Source organism: Falco naumanni, chromosome 7 (assembly GCF_017639655.2).
Source record: "Falco naumanni isolate bFalNau1 chromosome 7, bFalNau1.pat, whole genome shotgun sequence".
NCBI classification, from domain to species: domain Eukaryota; kingdom Metazoa; phylum Chordata; class Aves; order Falconiformes; family Falconidae; genus Falco; species Falco naumanni.
Window position 1 is genome coordinate 19,149,269 of NC_054060.1, and position 17,030 is coordinate 19,166,298.

Below are 17,030 nucleotides of genomic sequence, written 5' to 3' on the forward strand. Positions count from 1 at the left end.
GAGTTGCAGACAGGCAGCTAAATTGGTGAAACTGCCGTTACATGTCTTACTATTTATGTGCTTGAGCGTTTTCCTGTTAGTTGGTTCTGTATTGCCCCTGCATATAATTGATTTCCCTCATTAGTGCCTCTACAAATTAGCCTTTCTTTTCCCCAGTTTATGATCAAGAAGCACGTTGGCATTGTTTGGAGTGGCAAGCTTATTGGCAGTTCACCTGTACATCACTGACAGTAGCTAGCTAGATACCAAGGCTGAGGATGGACATCCATATTCTTCTCACTTCTACTGAACCAAGGTGAACACTAGGTTGGGTCAGCTAATTATAATTTGGCAACAAGGAAGCAGACCAAAAGATGAAAACAGGTAAAAGCAGAGCAAGAATCCCGTAGCATACGTCAGGCAAAAATAAGCTATGTGGCACGGGGGGAAAGATGGAGGAAGGACGGGAAATAAAAATCGCAACAGAATAAGAAGGTAAACAGTTAAGCTTTTGGCTTTTGTCCCTGTATCAGATGCCAACTTTGCTTCTTAAAACTCTATCCTGACAAGGCTGAGAGTTTTGGTTATCCTGTAGGTAGATATGGTCTCTAATATCTTCAGTTAATACATACCAGTGCCCAAAGTTGAGAAGCAATGGTTACAATACTAGCTGTCAAGTTTTCATGAGCACTTGCATGGCCAAATACATGCTGCAGTTATTCCAGATTGGGAGTGATAACTGGAGATCCAACACTATGTATCAGCTAAGCTTGTGCAGCAGTGAATGTTGAACTCAGGTAATCGTTTGTGACAAGTAGAACATAATCAGTTTGCCTAGAACAAAAATATTTACTCTTCATAATAAGTGGGAAGCCTTCAGAGAGTGTGTAGGCCATAAGGATGGAAATGTTTATGCCCAAAACCTGAGATTAACGTTTGGATGTATTAAGGAGTATTCACCTTCTGAGGTATTTCAGCTTCTCAAAATGCAAGCTTCTTACCCCCCCACTAGAGTAATGTTTAAAATATACTCAAAGTTTGGTGACCTTCTGTTTGTATGTCCCTGTTGCCCTCTGTCAAAACAGTGGTTTTTGAGACAGCCCTCTCTGAGTAAAGAGAGACCATAGGTGGTTTGTTAGATAGCTTAAAGGATTGCAATAACAAGAAGACCTAAGATGTAGGTAGGTGTACATTAGGTAGGTGTGCCGTGTGCTCAAAATATTTTTTCCTAGTGGTTATGAAGATCTTGCTCATTAATGGAGCAAGATTCTTTTCTGTTCCTACTCATTATTCAGTTTTTATTATGCCTTTTGGAGGTGTTTCTGATACTACTGTTAAGATTTTTATTTAGGGATACAGGTATAAAGACTACTTTAAAGTAATTGATTCTTCTAGAACGCTGCATCCATATGTCTTCATCTGCTGGTTTGGCAATGCTTGTGTGTTTTGGAAATTCTGAAATAGTAGCACCCATTGGGACTGTTCAAATACTTTTTTGATAATACCAGGTTTTGGAACCAAACTTGTGATAAAACTGCTACCTCTCTTTTATCCACTACTTTCAAAGGAGTCTGGATATACAGCTTTGAGGTGGCAGATTGTAGAAGCCTTACTTTTCAATGTTACAATTATGAAATTGCTTTTCTTTTGAAGTGTTTTTGCAGACTGCCTGTGTAATCGTAACTTGCAGTTTAGTCTTTAGGTGGCAGAGCCCAGGAGTTCTGCTTACAGAATTGTTACAGAAGTAATTTTCTTCTAAGTAAAAAAGAAAACAAAAGCAGTGTGATACCAACCTGAAAAAACAGCTTAGGTTTCTGTGATGGAAATGAGAGCAGAAACAGAGTATTGAAACATTTAAAAATGTATGTACAAGTATGGGTTGTGTCTTCTGATGTGGAGTAGCATAGGACACTGTCTCTCAGCTTGTTCAAATCTGAAGACGACCCAGTTTTTTCTCAGGCCTGTGGCTCACTATGTAGTTAAGCTTAGCATTGCAAAGGTTGCTTTTTCTAAATACTTTTTTGTGGTCTTTGTTGAGGTGTAGTTCATGCACCACTTTCTGATAACCTCTGGCATTGCATTAAACTGTAGTTTTGTGTGATCATGGCAATCATCAGATGCTGAAAGCTTATTAAAGGTGTGATGGAATTCTGCTCTGTGTTTCTTGGGTAGGATGTGATGTCATGTAGCTGAAGAACTCTGTGAAAACACATTGGACAGAAATTAAAACTCTGAAATGTTCAGGGATCAGAGAAACTGTTTTGGAACATGAAATAAACCTGAGGGAGAACACAATGTAATACAAATATAAATAATATTAATAATGACTTGGGAAGTGAGCCCATATGGAGTATCTTGTCCTTACAGCTTTTTATATAGGAGAATAATCCCATCCCAGCATATTTGACAGCGTCTTTAAATATTTTTCTATCACAGTCTTCTCAACAAACGGAAGGTTTTGGGAGCTGTGTTCTGTACGTGCCTAGTTCTACTAAAGTTTCTGTAACTTTCAGAACTGTGTGAATTACATATTTAGGTGACAGTAACAATTATGTAAGTAAATATTACATAACTACTTATGCCTGGGTGTAATCAAACTGATTTTTGGGTTTAGGTACTCATAGAAATGGGCTTTTTTCAGAGGAGCTGAGTACAGTATGCTCCTGCTGATGCTTCATGTGTCAGAGTCTGTGGTGGCAGCGCCGGGTCTGAGGTCTGGCACTAGCCCTTCACACATGATCTGCTTTTTCTTGTTACTGAGCTAAACCTCCTTATGGCCAGCATTTGACAGATTGCTCAGATGAATTTGCTCAGCCTTTGAAGGTGAGTTGCTGGTGAGCTTCTGATGAATGCTCAGCAGAGGCCTTGGCAGCCTTCCTCCCTGCATCTGCGGGGGGAGTTGAGCTTACAAATTAGCAGGCCTGTAGCTGTGTGTTTTCCAGAAAAAGCAGCCTGCTCTGAGGGGCTGACGGAAACCTGGGTGAGGGGGCGATGTGAAGGTTATCAGGTGGTCACACGTACTATCAGGGTGTCGTGTGGTTGGTTAGTGAAGCTGTTCCTGCAAGGCAAGAGGTGTGTTTCTGCAGGGAGTCCAAACTGGTTTTTTGTCAAGGCAGCTTGAAGCTACCCTTACCCCTTCCGGAGCACTGAGTGCAGGGGAGTTGCATATTTTAGATAAAGGTGGTCTGAGACTATAAATAATAAGCATGGTCGCTTTTTATATGCATAGTATTTTCAGAAGTGTTAGCTTCTGTGCAGGACTATATAACTTTATTTTTTTTAAGCCCTTCTGAAGAGTGGGAGAATGCAGTGGAAAATATTCAAAATTAGTATTATGTAGTTTTCTGGTTAGTAATCTTAACACATAGAAATTGTGTTGTTGTAGTAGACAAAATTCTACTAGAATTCTATACTAGAACACTAGACAAAATTGTACTAGACTGTGCAATATGAAAATTTGTTTACCGATCTTGTCACTTAATTGTGAAGGTGGCTCAACTGTATTTCACATTGTAGTTGGGTGAGAAGGATTTAGTTTCCCAGTGCTGAGTGTGGGAAATGAGAAGTAACTAGAACTGGGAAGAGAGATCAGGGCAAAAGACAAGGAAACTGCGATGGAGGGCTACGGGAAATGGGTGGGAGTTGAGGAAATGCGTTTTTCCGAAAATGTAGCATCAATGTAAAATCTAGCAATTAAGCATTGAAACTTATCGAGAGAATGTATCCCTAACAGAACAACAACAACTTTCACTACTGTTGTTTGTTGTTTTCTTCTCTTGATTTATGTGGAGAATGACTGTGGTTCTCTATGATTTTTCTCTCTCCCTTAAGTTTTAAGGTGTTTTTCTTTCCCGTTTCCTCTTTGTTCTACATTTCCTGGAGCTTAAGCATTCACAATGTAGCTCTGAATGGTTAGGAAACATCATGTTCTCTCTATATCCTAAAGTCAGCTCTGTTCAAAAGTACTTACAACTGTGTTGGAACCCCATTAGCTCACTGAAAAGGTGTGACCAAGGTCCCCCAGAATGCCAGCCCTAAAATTATGCCATGAAGTAATCCATTTAAGCAGTTAATTCTGAGATGTAGTTTGTTAAAATATCTAGCTGTGAGAGGTTCTGCAGGTAGGAGAAAAACTACTTTGCTTTGGTTCTGCAATCAGAATAATTGCTTAGCATTACAGTTGTGAGGGACAATCCAGGTTGTTAACCAAAAAGCAAATAATATCCCTCTCCGTCCATGAAGTCTGAGACACTTTAATACATTTGTGCCATGAGTACATGGAGCTCAGGTGTAGGTAACCTATGTAACTGTGCTTTATAGCTGCCATTTTTAGAGCAGGCATACGTCTAGATTCCCGACTGTGATGCAGAGCAAAAACCCCCAAGCAGTGCTGGCTGAGCTGAAATGGATGGTGTTAAATAATAGAGCAAGCTAGCTTCAGTCCCGAAAGAATCATCACAGCAGTCCTGTTAATAGTTGAGGGAGGCAAAGCTAATTTTTCTTCATATTATTTTGGAACATCTGTACTGTTTGTAGTCCCCAAACCACTTCATGCATAGCTACTGTAATTCTGTTCTGTGCCATGACACCGATGCGCCATAGGAGCAGTAATGAACTAGCCCCAGCTCAGGGGTGTGCACAGCTCGTGTTAAGGCTTGAAGGCTGCCAGCTCGGCACTGGAAGTTTAGGAATCTGCTTTTTGAACCTGTAGTCCTGTTACTTACATGGCACAATGTATTATATTGATGTGCATACTCAGTGTGAATATTATGAACAGGATCAAAGATTATGAAAACCTTTAGTCTGAGTATTAATTTGGGGAAGAAGTTAAGAAATTTTGTACGTTCCAATCAGTTGCCACTCACGTAAAAGATGTTTTCAAAAATTCCTGTGCCTATGCATGCATGACTGATTTTCTTCTTGTTTAATTCATATAATTTTAAGTTTATTTTTAAAAGCAGAACTAATTAGGCCTTCTTTCTTATGAATTTATGCTTCGCTGATTTTCTGCTTTACTGACAATTTGCAGTTTTCATTCCTTTCCTTCCCCAGATCCCAGTACTGTCAGCTGCTCTCTATGTCCACCATCTATGGGTTGACCAATGTGACATATGCTGTGTGGCTGGTTCTAAGTATGGGCATATTTCTTAGCCAGTAAATAACTATCAGGGCCATATTAACTTGGGTCTCTTTCTTCCAAATGGATTTGCAAGAAGTTTCATTACATATATTTCACACATTTACTTTTTCTCAACTACGCTTGAAATTGGTCGTGAGGTAGATTTAGTCCAATCACGCCTCGTTTTCTCTGGAAAGTTACTATTAGTTTTCAGATTGGGAACGAAACCCTCTCCATCACAGTGGGAATAGCATGTTGTGTGTGTTGCTACACTATATTTTTGAGTTTGGGATGCTGCATCAAGGGCTTTATAGGTATTTTTCGTCCATCTCATGGCTTTCTATTTCCTCCTTCCTCTCCACAACAGCAAAGTAGTTGGAGCCTACTAAGTCTTCTCACATCATGTCTTTCTATCTGTGTCAGGGAGAACAGTGATCAGTGTTGAGGACTTGATTTAAAAAATTCTAATAAAATAAAAGACTTTCTAGACTTTCAGTGGTACATTGTTGCAAAGAGATAGGATAAGAAGATGAAAAACTCAAGAGAAAGCTTAAAAACTAACCAAAAAACCAAACAACCAAGTCGAAGCCCAAACTCTAGAAAAACAAAATTTGTATTTTTGCAGAGAAAAATTTAGCATGCTATGGTTAAAGACAATATGCTCCTGTGGTATTCCTTCAGATTGCCAGAAGTGTGCCTTTGTATGTGTTTGTGCTGCGGCTGTTACTGCAGTGACACACGTAAATGGAAGTGTGCAACCAAAACATTTATTCAGGATGCTGGATGGATGAGATAAATATGCAAGAAAGAGGGTTTTGGTTCTGGTTGTTGCCCAGGCAGTTGGTTTTAGCAGTTCATGAGGACAGGAATAGGTCAGGGGAGAGGGGAATGGCAGCTTCATTGGAGAGTGCCGTGTGTCTGGTCTCTTCTGTACAGAGTTAAAGCGAACCCTTGCAATGTGAGTGCGGGATGGGAGGCTGGGAAGTCATTTCCTTGTACCTGCAGGAGTCCTGGCTTCCCTGTCCCAGCAGCTGCTGCCGCCAGATTCTCTGCAGCCTCTTGTCTGTATGCAGGAACTTCTGAAGACTCAGTTAAAAGTTATAATGAGGGCAGCGAGTCAGACTTTTTTGAATATGGTGAATTTTTCTTAACTGAGTGTGGCTGCAGGTCCCAGTCTGTTCATCCTGGGTGCTTGCAGCTGAGCTAGTACAGGGAAATAGTGTGAACTCCTGTGAAGGTGAGGGGTGTGCTGGTGAAGTGTTTTGCTGGGAGTAGGGACCGCGATGCTGAGAGCTGCAAGCAAGTGAAAGTACTGCGTGTGTGTGGTTTTGCTAAAAAACAAAATGCCATATATTTAAATGTTGTCTTGTAGGAGGTCATGGGGAGGTTCTTGGTCCCAGTATGCTAATGCTTTTAGAAACTGGTGAGGCAAATGTGATTAGAAGACTTCTGCCTAGAAATACCTTATTGATACTTTCTAAATTGTGCTGTTCTGACAGTTTAAAAGAGGATATACTTTTACTTTCACAGATTAAGCTGCCACCAATGATGGAAATAATAACGGCTGAACAGCTGATGGAATACTTAGGTTAGTAATTACAAAAAATGGTTTTCAATTATATTATTATACTCATCAGATCAGTGAGTAGTAAGATAGGAGAAATGTTTTATTTATTTACTATTTTATTCAGCTTTACTTGACACATGCTTCAAGAAAACTACTTACGGTATTCAGTTACTCATTCTTTTCCTTAATTGCTCTTAGAAGTTTCCTGTACTGCTTTCCTGTGTGGTTAGCCTAGTGATGCATTTGGTATGGCTTAGTACACCAACACACTGATAGATTTAAACTTATTCGCGTATCTTACAATGTTGTTTTATTATATGACAGACTGTATTAAGTCACCTGTGCCTTTAATTGCCTGCAGTAATTCTAATCCGTGGTAATATGACCCAATTATAATAACAAGAAAAAATAATTTAGTCATCGCAGTGATTGGGGTCTCATTTGCATGCACTACGTCATTATCAGATTCAGTGTTCAGCAAAACTGCAGCTGTTTCCCTCTGACAAGTCTGTAACTTCAATAGCCTGGAATGGTCCAGTTGTTAAAAGTGCAGTTGCAATAGTACTTAAACTACATGTACTACAGCTCTTTCACTTTGTAGCCTAACAAATATAAAACGTTTGAGCTTAATGGGCTAGGTTTGATTATTCTTAGGCAGAAGAAAAAAAACTTTCTATATTTTCTTTATTTCTGCTTGTAAAGAATGTAGCTTGTTCTTCTCAAAAGCATATTGCCTAATCTTTCAGTGAAGAAAAGAGTTAATAACTTTAAAAAGTCTTAAGAAATATTGCTGCCTGTGTCTAAAGGTTTCTTCTAATTGCAACAATAGAATAATACTGTCTCAAGTCACTGCGTAATCTCAGTTGGCTAAATGTATGTGTTCTTTATTGAAGGCATATATTAGCTTCTGGAATTATCTTATGAAATTGAATAACAAAATTACCTGCTCAAATTATTTAGGTTCCTGTTCAGTCAATAGGAATAGCAGTTGACAAATGTTTTTTTCGACAGCTTAAAAAAAAAAAAAGCCCCCCTTTAACCACTTTGAACAATCTTAATCTAAAAGATTGTAAATTAGGAAACCTGTAATGGTATTCTTCTTTGAGTAGAAACATACCTTTTAGGATTGAAGCAAGGGAATAAATAAGAAAAGCATTTGAAATAAAATCTGAGAGATTTGGGAGAGGCTTATGGATGCTAGTCACTAAAAATGTTATAAATCTTGACAGTGTGTTGATTAATGATTATTTTCCTTTCAGTTGTAGATAGAGGTGGAATACCAGCTTTTCAGAATTATTGGTGTTGGAAACATAGACCAAAACATTCATAGTATCAGTCAGGATAAATGGTTGCTTTTAAAAATTGTGTAACATGATTACATACCTGTGAATGTTGGGACATTTTTCTATTTTTAAGTTGAGGCACAGAGGAAGGTAAATTTCTGAGTAATTAAGAGATTGGTGTGATATCCCAGGAGATTATGAAATACTGCTTTAGCAACAGCATTGGCCATTTGAATTTTATTTCTTAGTGTGATCTTAGTATGTTTTTCATACTCATATTTTACTCCATAATTATAATTCAAGTTATAAAATGATGCAATCTCATTAATTTGATAGAAGACTTCAATGGTGGTAATTATCATCAGTCAGAAGTGTTCACAGAATGTTGACACTTTGAGTGTGAAATAAACTTAAATTTTATTTTTGCTTTTTTTTAGGAGACTATATTCTTGATGCAAAACCTAAAGAGATATCTGAAATTCAGCGTCTAAATTATGAGCAGGTAAGGAGGTGCTCCTAAAATACACTTGCTTGTGTCTGAAGGAACTGAAACTTTTTTCCTCACCAAAGGTTTATCTTGTCAAAAAAAAAAAAGCATACAAAGCATTGTTTGTAGTTACTCTTTTTTTTTTCCTAGGCTTTATGTAGGGCATTATTTAGAAATGCTTCCTATTAGTGAAGAAAAACACAGTATCTGTTAACCCAAGAAATGCGGGGGGGGTTTGCCTGCAATGAGTGTAATGAAAGAGGTTGGGGTTTTTTTTAAATGAGGAATTGTGACACAAGCAAGTATATAACAGGGATGTTGCTTTTTGAAGTTTTCTATTATGCGTCCTTCAGTATGCTCTGTTCTGTGATGCCCGCTAGACTTTCTCGGAGGACATAAACTCAGCAAGGAAGAGATTGCTGTTGTTAAATAGTGATGGACAAAAAGATGTTGATTCTGTATTATGAAAGGCAATATTATTTGCACTCACTTACTTTTAGGTCATCACAGAAGTCTTTCTATGTTAAAGATAATGCTATTACTTTTTGAAAAAAATTAATCTATGATGTATTATATTGAGCAAATTTTTCAAGCTCTGTCTGTGGTCACAGCTGTTTTTTTGATTACTCATGGAAAAGTGATTTGAATTTATTGTAGGTGTTAGGTTTCAGGCTAGTTCTATTTATTATTAGGTTGCCTTTTCTTGCTCCAATTCAGTGTTGAAAACCAAATCAAGTATCCTGGGATAGTTGAAATTGGAATGAAGATTGCATATGGATCCTTTTAATAATAATCCAAAATATGACTTGTATCAAATTATTATAAATTAGTTGTCTAATAACATAATTAGCTATATTTTTTCCATACAATTCTCTGCTGCAGAAGACTATAGCTATAATGAAATTACAGGAGGGTGATGAAAACTGTATACCTGCTTAAAGTACAACCTCTATGCTTTACTTGTGCTGAAATATCTGGGTTTACTACATAAATGTCAAAAAACTTTTTCTTAAATATTTAACTGTACAATTGTTGAGAAACCTGTTCTAGGGATGTTCTAAAGGTACTTGCAGATGCAGAAGTGATATCACATGAGAGGGAAAAAGAAACTAATTAGGCAACTGAGTTTTACATAACTATTACATTTCCGAAGCATTGGAACTAAGTCTTGTTGTTAATCATAATTTTGTGTTTATCCTGACAGTTAATATTCTTTGCCTAAAATGGTATACTTTCTTCTTAGGCAAGAAATTTGAGTAAATGTTTTTGATGGCTGGATTTGTAATGCTTGATTTCAGTATAATTTCAGTATCATGACAGGATACTCATTTCAGCTCTGACTTACTTTTTTACAGTACTTGAGGGATTTAATTAAGTATTTGAATGAAAGTTGGGTTTTTTTAAAAAAGCACAAGTTCTGATGCACAAATTTAAGAACAGGTTGCCCAGGGAGACTATGAAGTCTCCATCCTTGGAGAGAGTCAGAAGCTGTCTGGACATGGTCTTGGGCAACTGGCTCTAGGTGTTGCTTGAGAAGGGGGGGTGGAGCAGATGACTTCCAGAGGTCCTTTCCAAGCTCAACTGTTCTGTAGATTTATATCCCTGCTTATTTTTTTTTTAAATTTTTTTAGAAGCTTGTTGCTTTGAAGTTGTAGAAATGGCTAATATGGAAATGGTGCTCTTCACATTGTAGTGAGAAACTTCTGCAGTTTTCTGGACAGTCTGATGTTATTCTTCTTTTGTGTACAAAGTAAACATTGCAAAATTAAGGCAACTAATGTCTGTAGGTGTATGATGTGAATTTGTGGGTGGCTAGTGCTGAATTGCTATAGACTTTCTTCCTGTTCACTTTGCAGTGTAAGAATATAGCATTATTTCTTCCAAAATATCTCTGACATCTTGATATCTGGTCCCTACTAATAAAATGCACTTCTTAACTAAGGTGGTTTGGTTTGCTTTTATAACAATAAAAACTTAGAAAAAATTTCAAAAAAGTCTGAGCCAAATCTTGACAATTACTTGCAAGTCTTGCTGTATTCTGTATTGTGACACAGCAAAATTGTCAAAAGGAAGAAGCAACATGTAGTAAACAAGTGTGAGCTGTTACCTTCCTGGTAACAGAAACTTTACACAACAGTGCAGTTAAAGGGCTACAAGCTGTAAAATTCTCATATTCACAGCAACCACTTGCAAGTGCAGATACTGGGTACTGTTCATGACAGTGTTCTATAGCTGTGCTTTATCAAGTAGTTTATAAGCTTTTCTGTGTAAGCTTCAACTCTTCCAAGAGCTTTAAATCTGCTTAGTAACAAAGAAGTATGTCTGTTTAGAAACTTGCTTTAGGAGTTTTCAAAAGTTGAATCTAAACAGAAATTACTCTAAGTAGGAACAAGCTTATTGTTCTACTGTCATTGTATTTGTAAAAAAGATTACATTTGAATTTGCATAGAAGTAAGAGGAGTAGCTTAATTCCTTCTGCTAAAATGCTGAAGTTGGTGAACATGAAATTTTTGCTATGTGCCTTAATGAAACTGTTCTGTTGCATTTGTAAAGTGTTGTGCAAAGATCTGTGGGCAAGACTATTTTACATACATATGTCTGCTTACACAATTTTTACCTACAAGCTTTGTTTCACAGTTCGGTTGCATACCGAGAGATGTTTAAAACTTCTTCCAAGATCTAGGTAACATTCATCTTTCCAACAGATGCCTAATTTGGCTTAGAACTGAATCCTGAATTAACTGTCTTATCATTAAAAGAAGGCAACACAGAGTCAACTCTCTCTGTGGTTTTAGTCTGTGAATCTTTTCTGTCTCCATCTCCTCTCCAATCTGTATTTCTGTGTTTTGTCATGCTTTCCCCCCCGCCCCTTTGTTGCAATCCTGAATTCCTCTTAAGCAACAGAATGTTGCAGAACTAAGCAAAAACCAAACCCTACAACAACAACAAAAACCCCAGAAAAACAACCCAACCCCAAAACCCCAACAATCAATCAACAAACAAAAAAGCCCCTCTGTTTCCCTGAATCTTTTGCAAATACTTTCAGATGATACTCTTTGTGGACTGTTCTCACTTGGTGGAAAACTCTTCCTGCATGTCAGGAAACTTGTTGGTTTGAGAAAACTGTCTCACAATGCACTTTTTCTTTGGCTCATTGTTGCTTTGTGTGACTGGATCTTCATAACTTGATAATTCCCCGTAAGATTCCATTGGGATCACTACTATAATAAGTGCTATTCTCATGATTTGTTTCCACAGTAGAATCTACAGGCCACTTAAGGTATGCCCAAAATAAGATAGCAAAACTTCTTTTATGAAACAAACAAACAAAAAAATCAGATTCTTCCTTTTTGTTCACCACTTTAAATACTGAACCCCCAAATTAAAGTTGGCAAATATATCTGTCGATGTTTTTGTTTGTTCATTATGTGGTGGCAAGTACTTCAGCCTGACTCACAAGGCAGGACTTAAATGGGTAGGAGAATCCTCAAGAGAGTCCCATAGAGTTTCATTCCCTTATAATTGCAATTCTTCTTGCAAACATCTGGCTTGTGGCTATGGGAGATAGAACTAAAAGAAATAGGAGCTGCCTAAAAGCATCTTGAGAGCAGAAGAACAGTCAGATACAGCTGATTGGAGGGAGAATTCTTATTTTGCAGATCTCTTCTGGCACAGTGAGAATGAAGAACGTGAATACGCATTGGAACCAATGTTTAGCTAATTTTCCCTTTTTTATGTTTTTTTTCCCCCATAATGTTGAATTGTTGAGTACTAAATGGTGAAGGGTTTGAAGAGTAACCACAAAAGTACAAAGCTGGATTGGTCATCTGTTTTCTTTTTTTCTTTCTGCTGTCAGAATATGAGTGATGCAATGGCGATTCTACATAAGTTACAGACAGGTCTGGATGTCAATGTGAAATTTACAGGTGTAAGAGTATTTGAGTACACACCAGAATGCATCGTGTTCGATCTTCTTGATATCCCCTTGTACCATGGATGGTTAGTGGACCCTCAGGTAACTTAATTTTTTTCAACAATTTAAACAGAATATAAGTTATTCTGAATTTACTGGGGTAAGGGGAGATGTTTCAGAATTTAAACTGAAGTCAATAATGATTATGGTAATGGATTTTTAAAATCTAATCAGAGAAACTGGATTTTCTTCAGAGAGGAATGAATACAGACTGGTTTTTTTTAGTGTGATAATTTTGCAGAGACTGTAATCAAACTAACTTTCAAAACCTGTGCTGAACTAATGACTGTGTAAATGAGAATTGTGTTTCTGAGGGAGGTAGGAAGTTGCCAGATGTGGTGTCTCTTGTCATTATTTTTGAAAGCTCATTGGAGAACACTTGGAAGGAATGCAAGGTTACTTTCCTTGTGTCTTTAATTCTGATTTACTAGTCACAGCTTTTGAGAACTGAGGATATTAGAACCAATTAGAGAGAACTGCATCTTTAACAAATGTATAATTTATTTTTAATATTATTTAATAACCAGTAAACTGGTACTGTTTACTTAGGGGGAAACTGGTGAGTTTGGCTGGAATAACCTGCCTCAGATTTTCTTTTTTTATTCTTTTCATGCCTTGTTCGTGAAAGTTGCTGTTCTCTTATCCCCCTTGGACCTCCCCACCCTGCCCAGCTGAGCCAACTGATGCCCCATTCTCTCCTCCATCCACTTTAGCAACAGCTTTGATATTAACCATTAACTTAAGGATTTAAAATGGTATCTGAGACAGCAAAATGTGTAACCATCTGGGCTAAAACTTTCTGGCCTAGTGCTTTTAGGGGAGTGATGTCCCCTCTTTGAAACGCCTCTTATTTACTGATGAATAATTACCATAGGCTTACAGTTGTGTCCTGTTCTTCACAAAGGTAAGTTCTCTGTTTTGAATGCTGTTCCTTCCTGTTCCAGGTTGCTGACATAGTAAAAGCAGTTGGTAACTGCAGTTACAATCAGCTAGTGGAGAAGATCATTTCTTGTAAACAGTCAGACAACAGCGAACTGGTTAGTGAAGGTAGGTAACTCTCTGTGCTTTATCGAAGTATCTACCCTATCAAATCTTAGTCACATATCTTGTATGTGCATGTCGTATCTTTACATACAGAGTGTGAAAAGCCAAACCTTCCTTCCCTGGGCTGGCACACAGCACTGTGCTTGTCTTCTAAGTTTCTTTGATGCGATTTCCAAACCAAGGACCAGCCTTTTTCCCTTGATCTATATGCTTTCCAAAAAGCTAGAGAGAATTTCCCTTTATGAAAAGGTATTATGGGCACCATTCAGATTTCAACTTGTCCATATATTCTCTCCTGTAATTAGAATACAAATTACACTACGTGATGACAAAGAAAAAGAACAGTATTAATAGAAGTGGATATAGCATTTCTGAACATCACAGGGTTATCTACAATGCTGAAGTTGGAACTTCCAACACATTTTCCCCTCTCTGATTGTGTTCCCTTAGATTTGTGGCAATATGGGGGCATCTTAGTAGGGAGGAGATAAGAAAAATATTGCCATCGTAACCAGGTTTTATATAACAGTATGTATTGCTTTTGTAGGATTTGTAGCTGAGCAATTTCTAAATAACACCGCTACACAGCTGACATACCATGGACTGTGTGAGTTGACTTCAGCTGTGCAGGAGGGAGAGCTTTGTGTCTTCTTCAGGAACAACCATTTTAGCACCATGACCAAATACAAGGTATATTCAACATTTTTGTCTTTGTTGTGGGTTTTGTCCTCATTTCAAAGCACATCTTGTTTCTTTCCTGTCTTGAAATAGAAACAAATTCCAGTTTGTTATATGTAAGTTTGGCTTATGGTGAATGTAAGGTCTGTAGCAGATGTTAATTGTGAATTACTCATTACAGTGTTTTAGATATCAGGACCTATTGTCACTTGAAATCTTGTAGCACTTTTCCTTATGTTCAGTTTGCTCCCTGTGTTAATTCCCTTTGTGGTTATGTATGACATACATTTCTTATGTGCCAATCACAAGCTGCATTTAAAGTTAAGTCATGGTAAGGGTAATGAATTTATTTAATTTTTTGTTTCTGAGGATATAAAACTTTGCTTTATGTTTTGGCCAGTAGATGAGTAGCTCCATCATGGTGTTCAAAATACCGAAGATTTGGAGAAGCTGGGATGAGCTACAACATTGGGTCTCTGTGTTAGGGAAGAGATATTTTTTAAAATTTGAAACTGGGGAAGCAAAATGGCGAGATTTGTGAAAGGAGTATTCCAGGATACAAAAAGCAAGTGACAACTTGGTTTAATGGTTCTGGTACTCCTTCCTCTGTGTGATGGAGAATCTGGCTTGACAAGTTTACAATCGTTTATGGAGCCCCTTTGTTCCAACACAACTTTGCCTTTACTAAGATGGTAGTGTATTTTTATGTATCCAACTCGGGTAGAAAGGGGCACAGTCAGATTGTCTCCTAAGATTTAATCATTCCCTTCTCTTCAGTGATAAATGTGAATATTTTGAAGTAAGCTTTTCACTGGCTTGCAATATCAAATCATCCTTAGAGTTAGACATTTCTCTCAAACATAAATAGAAGTCTTTACCTTTGTCTTGAACTGTTGAAAGTATGTTTTGGTTATCTGTTATTAAATAAGGGTTTTAATTTCATACACACTTACATTTATGAATAATGGTAATAAATGCAAAAAAGGGGGGAGTTTAACATACAAAAACATTAAGGAACTGCTGGTTTTGTCATCTATGATGTAGTAATGCTATATATCTCATGTGAATGACGCTAGCTTTTCCATTTTGCAGTACTAGTTCTTTTCTTCTCCCTCTGTTAATCTTGACTGTCAATGCTTATCTTTGGCATTGCTATTCATAAGCTGAGCTAAGGCTTTGAATAGTCCTGGTAAATGATTAACTAACTTTACAAAGAGGTAACACATCTGGTTTTCTCATAACTTCTTAAAACGCATCTAAGATTTGTTTCATGTACGATATTCTCTTAAAGCAGTAAGACAGGTAAAAGGATCTTTTTCTTCCCTTTCTCATTCCTTTTTTTTTTTTTAAAAAAGCTATGGAACATAGCTGTTTATGGTCAAAAGTATAACTTTTATACTTTTGCTCACTTATGTCACAATTTCAAGACTTATAGTTTGCTTCTCTCCATTTTTCTAAATTTAACTCTCGCAATAGTTTGTAGTGGTTTGTCGTGTAAGCCTGTACATGGTTTTATGGTTGCTTTTGTTATGAAAAAAAGCCCCAACCTCAAAATAATTTGGTTTTAAAAAGAAAATACTAAGCAGTACAGATACACTTCCTGGGTACAAATGGTACCTAGAGGTGTAGAAAACCTTTTTTTACTGTGTTTAAAGGATATTACAGTTGAAATACTTAAATCCTCCTGAAAGTCATTCATTTTTGTGCTACTATTAAAACTCTTAAATTATAAAATGGTCCTTTATTAAATACAGTCAATGACTATCACTTTGACCTTGTGAATTATAAATAGAGAATTCTGTTTGTAGAACGTAGACTGTAGTCTTCTGCAACTCAGGATTTAGATTAAAGGCCAAAACTTGGTGTGTGTTTGTCAGTGCTTTATCAGCTTCATACTTGTAAAGATGTACTTACCAATTGATATCCTTTATTCCTTAAATAAAATGCAACACTCCAATGAGTTAAATATCCTTAACCAGTATTAATAATACAGAACACATTCAGGCAGAGAGTAAGAATCTGTGTCTGAGTCGTAACTGTAAGAACTAAATCCAAGAAACACAATATTTGAAGATTAGTATTATTTGTTTTTATTTAAACTTTACTGCTTCTAAGTGACTGTGGTTTTAATCTTGTCCTTTTTGAGAAGTCTTAGACTTCTGAAATGCTAAGTTTTGGAATGTGGGCCATTATTTTTGTGTTTCATAGTCATTATGGTGACATCATTTGCACCTAGTGTTCAATTTCCATGTTCTCTGCAGGCTTTTAGTCCCGGGGTTTTCACTTTTTAAACACTGTTGTTCATTTTGCCTTGGATTTCTGGTGAGTGGTTCACTACAGAATTTGGGATATCAAGAAACTCTTTCAATAAAGACAGAAATTTTTATTAATTTATTTTTTAAAGTCAGCAGTAACCTTGCTGTCTGTTCCTAACATACCTAGCTATTTGCAATAGCTGTATAAGTAAGTATTTTTTCATATCAAGGAAGTAAGAAATAGACTTGACTTGGGCTTTTAGCCAAGATTAGCTATCTAGAAGTCCTCCAGGATACTGACACGAGTGCCAAATACCTTGTTGTCACAGAGCTGGGATATTTCAGCAGCTTTACTCTTTTCTTTTACTAGGCTTAGTGCTAAATCTGCAGGTTTTTTATGGAGGTTTTTAGTTCATGGTTTGAGCAGTAGTCAGCAGTAGCTGGACTGTGGAGAAAAGCCCATCAATTAGGAAAACTGAAGACACAACATAGGCCAGAGAAAATTAACATGTAGAACTTCTAAGGGGAAAAACTATGCAATGTGTTTGTCTTTCCCTAATAATGCCCTTCTGTCTTCCCCCTCCAATATATGGAAACATACAAACAGTTATGAAGTTAAACAAAAGGGAGTTATGCACATAGTAA

At 37.1% G+C, this 17,030-nt stretch overlaps 1 protein-coding gene across 1 annotated transcript in view; it reads left to right on the forward strand.

Annotated features, from left to right (window-relative positions):
• MINDY2 (MINDY lysine 48 deubiquitinase 2) overlaps nt 1-17,030 on the forward strand; it is a 39,899-nt gene that overhangs the window by 2,776 nt on the left and 20,093 nt on the right. The window contains exons 2-6 of the mRNA XM_040601940.1: nt 6,629-6,686; nt 8,386-8,450; nt 12,292-12,450; nt 13,353-13,455; nt 14,000-14,142. Of these exons, the coding sequence (XP_040457874.1) occupies nt 6,629-6,686; nt 8,386-8,450; nt 12,292-12,450; nt 13,353-13,455; nt 14,000-14,142 (528 nt within the window). The remainder of the gene's footprint in view (nt 1-6,628; nt 6,687-8,385; nt 8,451-12,291; nt 12,451-13,352; nt 13,456-13,999; nt 14,143-17,030) is intronic.